Source organism: Oncorhynchus tshawytscha, linkage group LG20, assembly GCF_018296145.1.
Source record: "Oncorhynchus tshawytscha isolate Ot180627B linkage group LG20, Otsh_v2.0, whole genome shotgun sequence".
Taxonomy (NCBI): Eukaryota; Metazoa; Chordata; class Actinopteri; order Salmoniformes; family Salmonidae; genus Oncorhynchus; species Oncorhynchus tshawytscha.
Window position 1 is genome coordinate 41,012,447 of NC_056448.1, and position 12,293 is coordinate 41,024,739.

The following is a 12,293-nucleotide window of genomic DNA, read 5'->3' on the forward strand; positions in this document are numbered from 1 at the left end:
CTTGTCAGCTCGGGGATTCGATCCAGCAACATTCGGTTACTGGCCCAACACTAACTGCTAGGCTACCTACCACCCCAATTATTATATTGCCCTAGTAAATAAATAGGTTATAAACTCTGCCACCTGAGTTGACCATTTTTTTGTCCATTGGGATGATTTTCTTTGAGGAGCAGATATTTTCTACCAACACAGCACAAGACTGGGGAATAAATCACAAGAAAAGGCAACATTCAATTAAGTATTTTATTAATTGAAACCACCTACAGTTGTATTACCACTGACATAGTGTTACCAATCCTGACCTAAGGGCGTAAGACACGCTCTGGGCCAAAGAAGAGATCACTTGAACAACCAAACAATGCAATCCTGGGCCTTTGGGGAAAAACAAAAACAAAAAACAGGGCAACAGTTATATTTAACATTTACAGAGTCAAAGGATTGTACAGGATCACAGCTTTCAGAGACATTTGATGCGTACGTACGTGTAGAGACAAAGAGCCTCATAGGAGACTTAGTTGCATTGTTTTTTACGGTATATAACAAGAGGCATGGGATCTATAGGGGCACACAGTCTGTCTTCTCACGTCTACAGACAGAGGTGCAGGATTGAGTCTATTCTAACACAAGTGATACGCCAGTGTACAGAGGCTATGCCAGATATGGTTGAGAGAAGCATTAGAGGTAAGTGCTAAAAATAAGCCCTCCATTGAAGTGATATGGAGAAATGCTGTAAATGTTAAGGGAAAGGTAACAAGATGCCTGATAAGGATCACTGCTAGTCTTAAATTGGAAAATGTCACATGTTGACGCATTTACTGTGCCGTCTTCGCTACTCCTTCTCCAGACCATCTACTATCAAATCAGAAATGACATCAGGTGAGATTTGACATGTCAATTGAAACAGTGCTTTAGTTGAGTCGTTCCACATGAACACAATCCACTGGTAAGATAGTATTACACGGTTGTGTTTAAAATGAGTTCACAGATTCCATATATAGACGTAGATTATTTATCATTCCACTCAGAAGCACAGATTACGCTAACGTGTCATTATAACAAAAGCCTGTATTTACTTAAAATCCTCTGAAAATGGGCAAATGTAATAAGTGTACCAACTGATAAATAGCAATATGTTAAATCCTACATTTAATGTGTCTGAACAAAGGATTACTGTATCTGCATAAGAAAATACTGGGATTAAGTTTAAACTACGGAGGAATTTTAACTATAGATGTCTTCAAGGGTTCAGCCATCGTCTTACGTTAAAATATCAAAAGGTTAAAAGAATAAAAAACATTTAATATTATATTAAAATGAATTCAAGGGTAGACCTCTTCATATGGACTTCTGTATATAAACAAAAATACTATCCTCACATTTACAGAATCAGCTGTTAAGGTCTCGTGATATTAACTTGAAACCTTTGATAAATGTACCACATGTATTGTCTATATTAAGTGCTTCAATGTCAAAACACTCACTAACTTTCACAATAATCGTACAGGTCAAATAGTGCCACTATGTGAGGAGAACATTTCCAAGGAAAAGGTTTGCACACTAGCTAGCTAGCACAAACTACTGTAGAACGTTTGTCTAAAAACATGCATTACGGATATAGGTATATTTAGTTGGCTATTACCATCGAGCTCTACTAACACATTCTATTTGGTGTCTTCGTAGAGAATTTAAGAGAAAATAAAAAAAGTAATACAATAAAGTGTAAATAATAAAACATTTAAAGTAAACAATATATTCTTTTTAACTGTAAAGACTCGGTACTAGCCTCAGGTCTTCCAAAAACAAGTACATTTTCAAATTGGCTTTGCATCATTACAAATGTTTCTTCATAACATGTTAAAAAGCTAAATTCCTTCCAAAATCTTCAATACATGAAAAAACGCAAACCTTTTGGTAAAGGACAAAACATATGTTGGTATGCAAAAGTCCATTGTGGAAGTGTAGACATACAATCCAATGTCTAACTAAATGCTTATGTCGTTCAAATGTCAGTAATATTTCAAATGAAAATGTGTAAATGATATTATAAATGTAATATCACCAGCATTGGAAAAAGGCAATAATTGCAAAGTACAGATCTATAAATAGTTCCCTAAAAGGAAACTTTGTCAATCAACAAATCTACCTAGGACAGCAAAACTACCGAACCACTTAAAACAAACTAAGACGACATTACGAGTTGAGCTGACGGAAACCTACTGAACTGTCGTGCTCAAGTACCTTCAAGAAAACAAAAATAGTTCTGCCTGAAAAACCTGTGATGTTAAAGAAACATAGCAGTCTAACCTTTATAAAGCTCTCTATAATATCCAAAAAGAACTCATTTATAAAGTGCACTATAAATACTAAATTTGATCTTTACAACAATAGTTTTCAACTAAAACACATACGATTAGAAAAGACAAGGGGCATTGGTCTTTACACTACTCAAAAAGCAGAAGTATATTTTTTGCAATAAAGGATAAAAAAATAAATGGCTCAGCTGCATAAACTCTGATCTCAAGTCCAACATCAGTGAAATACTGCAGTCTGAAAAGATACGGATGCAGCTGCGACTGACCCAATCTGGGGAATATGTTTAAACATCCCAAATTGTTAATGTGCAAAATTAGGGATTGGAACGCTTTTGAACTGCGTTTTCTAACATGATAGTGCAGCCTTCCACACAACTAAGGACATTACTGTGTTTTATCTGGGGTTGTTATTCCTGTTGTAAATGAGAGGCAAGAGATTGAAGATCCTAACCACGTTTTTTAGATCCACAATTAATCCCGTTCCAGGATTTACACCTTGGTGCATCTTCTGTATGAAAAATAAACATTCCCAGGTGAAAGGAACCTTAAAAAGGTCTATGAGGAAAAGCAGGGAGGAAATTGGATGTCCAAATCACCTGCCTATTCTCAATGGAAGCCATATTTGTGTAAAATACTCAACTTAACTGGTTCAATATGTCCAATGTTTACTTAAACTACATATCAAAATAAAAACTTCTGAGTAAGACTATTCTACATCTAGCTACTATTTATATATCCAAGAGCTAGCGTTGGTAATTCCACTAAACTGGAGACAAGAAAAATCCTCTCTCTTGACTGAAAGGCAAATAAATTGTTTTTATGAGAGGAAGGAACAATACAGCGATATTGAATAAAGCAATAGAGTCAAATGCGTCACAAAAAATATTACGTTCAATACAAGAATGACAACATCAACATCAAAATAAAAGGACCACAAACATATAATGCAATGTTTCCATACAAAAATGCTACGCCAGTCAATTTAAGGACAAGTATTCATCATTTACATTTTACACAACTGTTTTTGTTACAACAGTGGCCAGATAAATAAATTACATAAAATATATTCACACACTTCTGTTGCGTATTCATGGCTCTTTCACAGGCTCGCGAGGGGGGGTAGCTTCCTATGTGACCTTGGGCGGCGTCTCGGGTCTCCTCTCCGAGGTGTTGCGTTTGACTTTGGCCGCGGCCGGCTGGCCCTCCTGGTTGAGAGAGGGGCTGGACTGGGACTTCTTGAGGCCTGCGTCGCCATCTTTGCCAATGAGCAGCTCCTTTACGCCCTCCCTCAGGAGCTTGACGTACATCTCATAGCGGTTCTCCTACAGCGGAGAGACGACACAGAGAATGGGGTGTTACGGTGTAGAATACAAACACATGTAAGACTTATATACTGGCGAACAAGAAATTATGGAAAACAACTACAGCAACTACTTTGGTTTATCACCGGAAATTCTAATAAAGAAATATAGGTAAACACAGCAATGAATGATATCGCCACCTCTGGCCTGATCACGTATCCATTGAATGATATCGCCACCTCTGGCCTGATCACGTATCCATTGAATGATATCGCCACCTCTGGCCTGATCACGTATCCATTGAATGATATCGCCACCTCTGGCCTGATCACGTATCCATTGAATGATATCGCCACCTCTGGCCTGATCACGTATCCATTGAATGATATCGCCACCTCTGGCCTGATCACGTATCCATTGAATGATATCGCCACCTCTGGCCTGATCACGTATCCATTGAATGATATCGCCACCTCTGGCCTGATCACGTATCCATTGAATGATTCCTCTCTACAAGTCTGCCAAATATCATGACAACCAAACAAGTTAAATAATCTTGTGCTGATTATAGCACTAACAATGTCAAAATCAAATTTTATTTGTCACATACACACGGTTAGCAGATGTTAATGCGAGTGTAGCGAAATGCTTGCGCTTCTAGTTCCGACCTTGCAGTAATATCTAATATCTAACAATTTCACAACATCTACCTTATACACAAGTGTAAAGCAATGAATAAGAATATGTAGATAAAAATATGGCCGAACGGCATAGGCAAGATGCAGTAGATGGAATAGAGTACAGTATATACATATGAGATGAGTAGTGTAGGGTATGTAAACATTATATAAAGTGGCAGAGTTTAAAGTGACTAGTGATACATTTATTATATCCAATGTTTTATTATTAAAGTGGCTAGAGATTGAGTCAGTATGTTGGCAGCAGCCAATCAATGTTGTGATGGCTGTTTAACAGTCTGATGGCCTTGAGATAGAAGCTGTTTTTCAGTCTCTCGGTCCCAGCTTTGATGCACCTGTACTGACCTCGCCTTCTGGATGATAGAAGGGTGAAAAGGCAGTGGCTCGGGTGGTTGTTGTCCTTGGTCTTTTTGGCCTTCCTGTGACACCGGGTGGTGTAGGTGTCCTGGAGAGCAGTTTCCCCCAGGTGATGCGTTGTGCAGACCTCACTACCCTCTGGAGAGCCTTATGGTTGTGGGCGGAGCAGTTGCCATACCAGGCGGTGATACAGCCCGACAGGATGCTCTCGATTGTGCATCTGTAGAAGTTTGTGAGTGCTTTTGGTGACAAGTCGAATTTCTTCAGCCTCCTGAGGTTGAAGAGACGCTGTTGTGCCTTCTTCACCACACTGTCTGTGGGGGTGGACCATTTCAGTTCGTCAGTGATGTGTACGCAAAGGAACTTAAAACTTTCCACCTTCTCCACTACTGTTCCGTGGATAGGTGAGTGCTCCCTCTGCTGTTTCCTGAAGTCCACGATCATCTCCTTTGTTTTGTTGACGTTGAGTGCGAGGTTATTTTCCTGACAACACACTTCGAGGGCCCTCACTTCGTTGTTGGTAATCAAGCCTACAACTGTAGTGTCGCCTGCAAACTTGATTGAGTTGGAGGTGTGCATGGTCACACAGTCATGGGTGAACAGGGAGTACAGGAGAGGGCTGAGAACGCACCCTTGTGGGGTCCCAGTGTTGAGGATCAGCGGGGTGGAGACGTTTCCTACCCTCACCACCTGGTGGTGGCCCGTTAGGAAGTCCAGGACCCAGTTGCACAGGGCGGGATTGAGACCCAGGGTTAATGACAAGTTTGGAGGTTACTATGGTGTTAAATGTCAGCATCTATGTTAAGGTAACGACTTTATTCAAGTTCATTGTTTCACGGCAACCCTTTTGCAGTGCTTGGACCCCTACTTACCACAGGATTAAGAGGTGAAATCACAGGTCGATAAGGCAATTCATTACAACAAATGGTGTGCACTGTAAACAACAAGAATGGGCATCCAGTCAAGGTTGTGTCCCAGTGCTGTAAGTCTCCACATTCCAGGATGTGTTCCTTGTTTAACCAGAGAAACAGATATATCTGCAATTCGAGTGGCTGCAGCATTCTCTCATAATTTCTTTAAGGTTCTATGTGACACATAACAATTCCAGGGAGACAGACTAACACACAGATAGCAACAACCCCAGAGACATGTTCTTCTGTAGTATGAAACAGTTCAAAGTATTTCTGAGATGTTAAGAGCCTTACAGTGGGGAGGACGTTTCTGTTCTCCCTCTCTGATGAAAGATAATTCTATTAATTCAGGGAAGGATTCATTGGAGATCGACAACAGAATTAATGAGTTGGTCATGAATGTTTAATTGTTCTTTATCATATCTCCCTGTGGTAGAATAACTCTGCTAAAATGGAGTAATAATGAACTAAACTGGAATAGCAGAAGCATTGATAAGACGTGTGGCAGAGAGGTGGACTTGGTTCTCAGATCGTCCTGGCCCAGCACTAAATCCTCTTAACCCTGCTGATTACTAATTCAATACCGTCGCTGACCGTCACCCCCACCTGCATGCCAAGCTTGTACTAATGGAATACCAATATATAAAAGAAATACATTAGAATACTAAAGTACATATAAACTAGATCTACCGTAGATCTAAAAAGAGATGGCTTGGCTTTGCATCCATATCATTCCTTGACCAATTAGCACATTAGTTTCCCTGTGGTTGGGGAGGGGTCTGCTCTGACATGGTGCGGATCGGGAGTGAAGGAGCAGTTGGGAGGTTAATGTAGCCGGTGTGTCGACCAGGACTCTCCTGCCACAACAGTCTTCAATGCTTCAACTGGAGAACAAGGTGAAGGGGCCGTTGATCTTATCGCCCAGGGCCCATAGGTAAAAAAAACAAACATCTCAAATGATCTGTTCATACCTTCATACTACAACAGGACATAAAATAGAAAGTGTGAGTAATGCCATCTCATGCAGACTTTTTGGATACTGTAGGTGGAAAAATACTTTTCCTTCAGCACAGAGGTATAGCTAGCTCATTGATTACGGTAGTGTTTCACAGAGGTAGAGCTAGCTCATTGATTACAGTAGTGTTTCACAGAGGTAGAGCTAGCTCATTGATTACGGTAGTGTTTCACAGAGGTAGAGCTAGCTCATTGATTACGGTAGTGTTTCACCAAGGTAGAGCTAGCTCATTGATTACGGTAGTGTTTCACCAAGGTAGAGCTAGCTCATTGATTACGGTAGTGTTTCACCAAGGTAGAGCTAGCTCAAAAGGCAGTGCTTGATTTTTGTATTTATTATGGAGGCAGCTAGTCTTCCTGGGGTCCAGCAAAACTAAGGCAGTAATACATTAAAAAAGAAACATCAAAACATTCACAACAGATTTCCCAACATATTAAGTGTGCCCCCTCAGGCCCCTACTCTAGTACCACATCCATGTGTATGTGTGTGTATAGTGAGTATGTTATTGTGTGTTTGTATGCATGTGTCTGTGCCTATGTTTGTGTTGCTTCACATAACCGGTACAGAATCAATGTGCGGGGGCACCGGTGTCAAGGCAATATGTACATGTAGGTAGAGTTAAAGTGACTATGCATAGATACTAACAGAGTAGAAGAGGGTGGGGGGGCAATGCAAATAGTCTGGGTAGCCATTTGATTAGCTGTTCAGGAGTCTTACGGCTTGGGGGCAGAAGCTGTTGAGTAGCCTCTTGGACCTAGACTTGGTGCTCCGGTACCACTTGCCGTACGGTAGCAGAGAGAACAATCTATGACTAGGGTGGCTGTAGTCTCTGACAATTTTTAGGGCCTTCCTCTGACACCGCCTGGTATAGAGGTCCTGGATGGCAGGAAGCTTGGCCCCGGTGATGTACTGGGCCGTACACACTACCCTCTGCAATGCCTTGCGGTTGGAGGCTGAGCAGTTGGCATACCAGGAAGTGATGCAACCCGTCAGGATGCTCGATGGTGCAGCTGTAAAACCTTTTGAGGATCTGAGGATGAATGCCAAATATTTTCAGTCTCCTGAGGGGGAATAGGTTTTGTTGTGCCCTATTCACGACTGTCTTGGTGTGTTTGGATCATATTAGTTTGTTGGTGATGTGGAGGTCAAGGGACTTGAAACTCTCAATCTGCTCCACTACAGCCCCATTAATGAGAATGTGGGCGTGCTCAGTTGTCCTCCTCCTGCAGTACACAATCATCTCCTTTGTCTTGATCATGTTGAGGAAGAGGTTGTTGTCTTTACACACGGTCAGATCTCTGACCACCTCCCTAAAGGATGTCGCATTGTTGTCGGTAATCAGGCCTACCACTGTTGTGTCATCAGCAAACTTCATGGTGTTTGAGTCGTGCCTAGCCGTGCAGTCATGAGTGAACAGGGAGTACAGATGGGGACTGAGCACGCACCCCTGAGGGGCCCCCGTGTTGAGAATCAGTGTGGCGGATGTGATGTTATCTACCCTTTCCACCTGGGGGCGGCCCGCCAGGAAGTCCAGGATCCTGTTGACGAGCTTTGAGGGGACTACGGTATTGAACGCTGAGCTGTAGTCAATGAATAGCATTTTCACATAGGTGTTCCTTTTGTCCAGGGCTGAATGGGCAGTGTGGAGTGCAATAGAGATCGCGTCATCTGTGGATTTGGTACGCAAATTGGAGCGGGTCTAGGGTTTCTGGAATAATGGTTTTGATGTGAGCCATGACCAGCTTTTCAAAGCATTTCATAGCTAGACGTGAGTGCATGGGTCGGTAGTCATTTAGGCAGGTTACCTTAGTGTTCTTGGGCACAGGGACTATAGTGGTCTACTTGAAACATGTTGGTATTACAGACTCAGACAGGCAGAGATTGAAAATGTCCTGGTAATCCGTCTGGCCCAGCGGCCTTGTGAATGTTGACCTGTTTAAAGGTTTTTCAGAGAGCGTGATAACAGAGTCATCTGGAACAGCTGATGTTCTCATGCAAGTTTCAGTGTTACTTGCCTCGAAGCGAGCATAGAAGTTATTTAGCTCACCTGGTAGGCTCATGTCACTGTGCAGCTCTCGGCTGTACTTCCCTTTGTAGTCTAATAGTGCAAGCCCTGCCACATCCGACGAGCGTCGGAGCCTGTGTAGTACGATTTGATCTTAGTCCTGTATTGACGCTTTGCCTGTGATGGTTCATCAGAGGACATAGCAGGATTTTTTATAAGCTTCCGGGTTAGAGTACCGCTCCTTGAAAGCGACAGCTTTACCCTTAGCTCAGTGCGAATGTTGCCTGTAATCTATGGCTTCTGGTTGGGGTATGCGTCCTCGATGCACTTATTGATAAAGCCAGTGACTGACGTGTACTCCTTAATGCCATTGGAAGAATCCCAGAACATATTCCACTCCGTACTAGCAAAACAGTCCTGTAGTTTAGTATCTGCTTCATCTGACTACTTAAAAAAAATAAGTATTGTTTTTTTTGTCGCTGGTGTTATTGGGGCTTCCTGCTTTAATTTTTGCTTGTAAGCAGGAATCAGGAGCACAGAGTTATGGTCAGATTTGCCAAATGGAGGGCGAGGGAGAGCTTTGTACGCATCTCTGTGCGTGGAGTAAAGGTGGTCTAGAATTGTTTTCCCTCTGGCTGCACATTTAACATGCTGATAAAAATGAGATTAAACTGATTTAATTTTCCCTGCATTAAAGTCCCCGGCCACTAGGGGCACCGTCTCAATGAGCGTTTTCCTGCTTGCGTATGGCGGTATACAGCTCATTGAGTGCAGTTTTAGTGCCAGCCTCGGACTGTGGTGTTATGTAGACAGCTACGAAAAATACAGATGAACTCTAGGCAGATGTGGTCTACAGCTTATGAGATATTATACCTCAGGCGAGTAAAACCTCGAGACTTGCCTTAGATATCATGCACCAGCTCTTTACATAAATGCATAGGCCCCCGCCCAGTGTCTTACGAGAGGTTTCTGTTCAATCCTGCCGATAGAGCTGGTGGGTTATACACTATGTTCTTAATGTCGTCGTTCAGCCATGACTAAGTGAAAAATAAGATACTACAGTTTTTAATGTCCCGTTGGTAGGATATACGTGCTTTCAGTTCGTCCCATTTATTTTCCAGCGATAGAATGTTAGCTAGCAGGACGGAAGGCAAAGGCAGATTAGCCACTCGTCGCCTGATCCTCGTAAGCCACCCTAATCTTTTTCCGCAAAATATAGATTTCTTTCTTCAGCGAATGACTTGGTCAGGTGTCTAGTATCACCCTCCTGTCAGACTCCTTGAAGAAAAACGGTCTAATCTGAGGTGAGTAATCGCAGTTCTGATGTCCAGAAGCTCTTTTCGGTCATAAGAGACAGTAGCAGCAACATTATGTACAAAACTAGTTACGAATAACGCAAAAAACAAAAATAGTATGGTTGGTAAGAGCCAAAAAGACTGCAGCCATCCCCCTCTGGCGCCATCTTCATACAGTCATGGCTCCATGTAGTACTGTTCGGCTCCCATAGTCAACATGGGGACTGTGAAGAGACCTCTGGTGGCATGTCTGGGGTATGAATGAGGGTCTGAGCTGTGTGTGCCAGTAATTCAGACAGACAGCTCGGTGAATTAAACATGGCAATACCTCTCACAAACACAAGTCAATCCCTCCCTCACTTTGAGCCAGGAGAGATTGACATGCATTCTATTAATATCAGCTGCCTGTGTAATTGCAAGGGCCAGCCGTGCTGTCCTGTTCTGAGCCAATTGCAAAGTCCCTCTTTGTGGCACCTGACCACATGGCTGAACAGTAAACCAGGTGCAACAAAACTAGAATCTGCCTTGTTGATAGTGCTGTTAAGAACGCAGAGTAACGCTTTATTATGAACAGACTTCTCCCCAGCCTAGCTACTGTTAATCAATATGCTATGAACATGACAGTTTACAATCCAGGGTCCTCCAAGCAGTTTAGTCTTCTAAACTTGCTAAATTTCCACATGATTCATTATAAGATTTAGATGAGGGTTAGGGTTTAGTGAATGATTTGTGTAAGTGCTGTGCTTGATGAATGTCATTCACAGAGGTATGCCCGTAACTGTCTATGCCCTCTCTCTCTCGCTTTTGTTTTGGCGATTGTGGGCTGGACACAGTAAAAAGACTGCAATCAACCATTAACAGATTTAAGAAAAGGTTCTGAGGGTTAGGGAGCTGAGGGTTAGGGTTCAGGAGCTGAGGGTTAGGGTTCAGGATCTGAGGGGCCTGACCTGTATGTCTGAACCTTACTCCAACAGATCTGACCACATTGATCCCGGTGTAAACAGGGTCTGCGTCCTAAATGACACCCTATTCCCTTTATAGTGCACTGCTTTTGACCAGGGCCCAAAGGGTAGTGCACTATATAGAGGATGCCATTTGGCGTGACAGGCGGGGGTGTAGAGCAGGAGAGTGGTAAAGCTCCGCAGGCAGAGTGGTAAAGCCAGGAGGATATCATTATTCCTATGATGTTTTGCACAAAGGAAGCACACAATTTAATTGATTATCTGGTACTTCAAGAAAGCGCTGTTTCTTTGATGAAAAAAAACTATCAAAAAAACAAACAATTTGCTCAATGAAGAAGGTTATTGATGAGGTTGTGTCTTCTCCTGTGGAAGTTTGATTGGAAAACAGTGCTACAGTCACAGCTCAATTAATACAGGGCTTTGGTGGGGTTCATTAGAAACCTATGACAGGGAAATTGAGGAAGGCCAGAGGAAAGCTGTGATGGAATAATTGCTGACACTGACGAGAAGCATGTCAACTAATTGCTTTTCTCAGAAGAAAAAAATATAAAAAATATTCTTTATCCATAATCAATGTGTAAGACTCATGTAAATAAATAGATTTTCTTGAGTTCACCAGCATAAATGAGCTCAAGGGACAAAATTGAAATGACATTTTAATGGACGTTTGTCTGAGCTCTATTGTAACGCCATGACAATAGAGGTCAGAGAGTTCCTTTTACATATGCTCTCGTTAAGCTTGCCAGTACAGCCACCCCCTAAACAGTGATAGATGCATACTGTACGTCGCCCATACCCACTCTACTTTAAATACGGGAAACAAATGCCAAGAATGACCTTTCAAGCAGCTACTTGGCAGTTTGTGACCTTGTGTGTTTAAAAAAAAAAACTAATGCAATGACTTCTCAAATGTTTCTATCCCATCTTTGGTGATATCCTTGGAATCTTGACCTAAGGACACGCCCGTGTTCAGAATAGAGAGCAGGGCTGAGAGAGACGCACTCCTGAGCCTGGCAGATAAGAAAAGCAAAGCTCCATTAAGGTTGTCAGAGACTTCCCCAGCGGTCTGCCTGGAGGCATGTCAGAAACGGTCTGTGTCCGCACGGATCAGTGTTCGGAAGGGCTAGATGCAGAACGAAACAAGAGTGAAGCGGCATAAAAGAAAAGACCCTGTGAACCAGAGCGTTGGACGATGACTGGCAGCAACCTGCTGCCTGGCCTGGCCTCGCCCAACCAACCCTCTGCCAGTGCACATCTGTGGTGAATGATGATGTCTTACCTCAAACTCCAGGTAGTGCTCTTTGAGTCGGTACTCGTCGATCTCCTTGGCTTTAACCTTCTTGTCAGGAGGGTAGGATCTGTGCTCTGCCAGCTCTGTGGAAACGTGCTTCAGCTTCGCCTCGTGAGACTTCAGCTGTTCCTCCTGTAGATAGCACT

The 12,293-nt window shown here is 42.6% G+C and overlaps 1 protein-coding gene across 8 annotated transcripts in view; it reads right to left on the reverse strand.

The window, feature by feature from the left end:
• Positions 1-229: 229 nt before the first annotated feature.
• The window catches only part of psd3l (pleckstrin and Sec7 domain containing 3, like), a 156,612-nt gene continuing 144,548 nt past the window's right edge, over positions 230-12,293 (reverse strand). For all 8 annotated transcript variants that reach the window (XM_042302669.1, XM_042302668.1, XM_042302672.1 and 5 more), the window contains 2 exons: positions 12,136-12,279; positions 230-3,634 (listed from right to left, as the gene is read on the reverse strand). In XM_042302669.1, the coding sequence (XP_042158603.1) occupies positions 3,440-3,634; positions 12,136-12,279 (339 nt within the window). In that variant the 3' untranslated portion in view covers positions 230-3,439. The remainder of the gene's footprint in view (positions 3,635-12,135; positions 12,280-12,293) is intronic.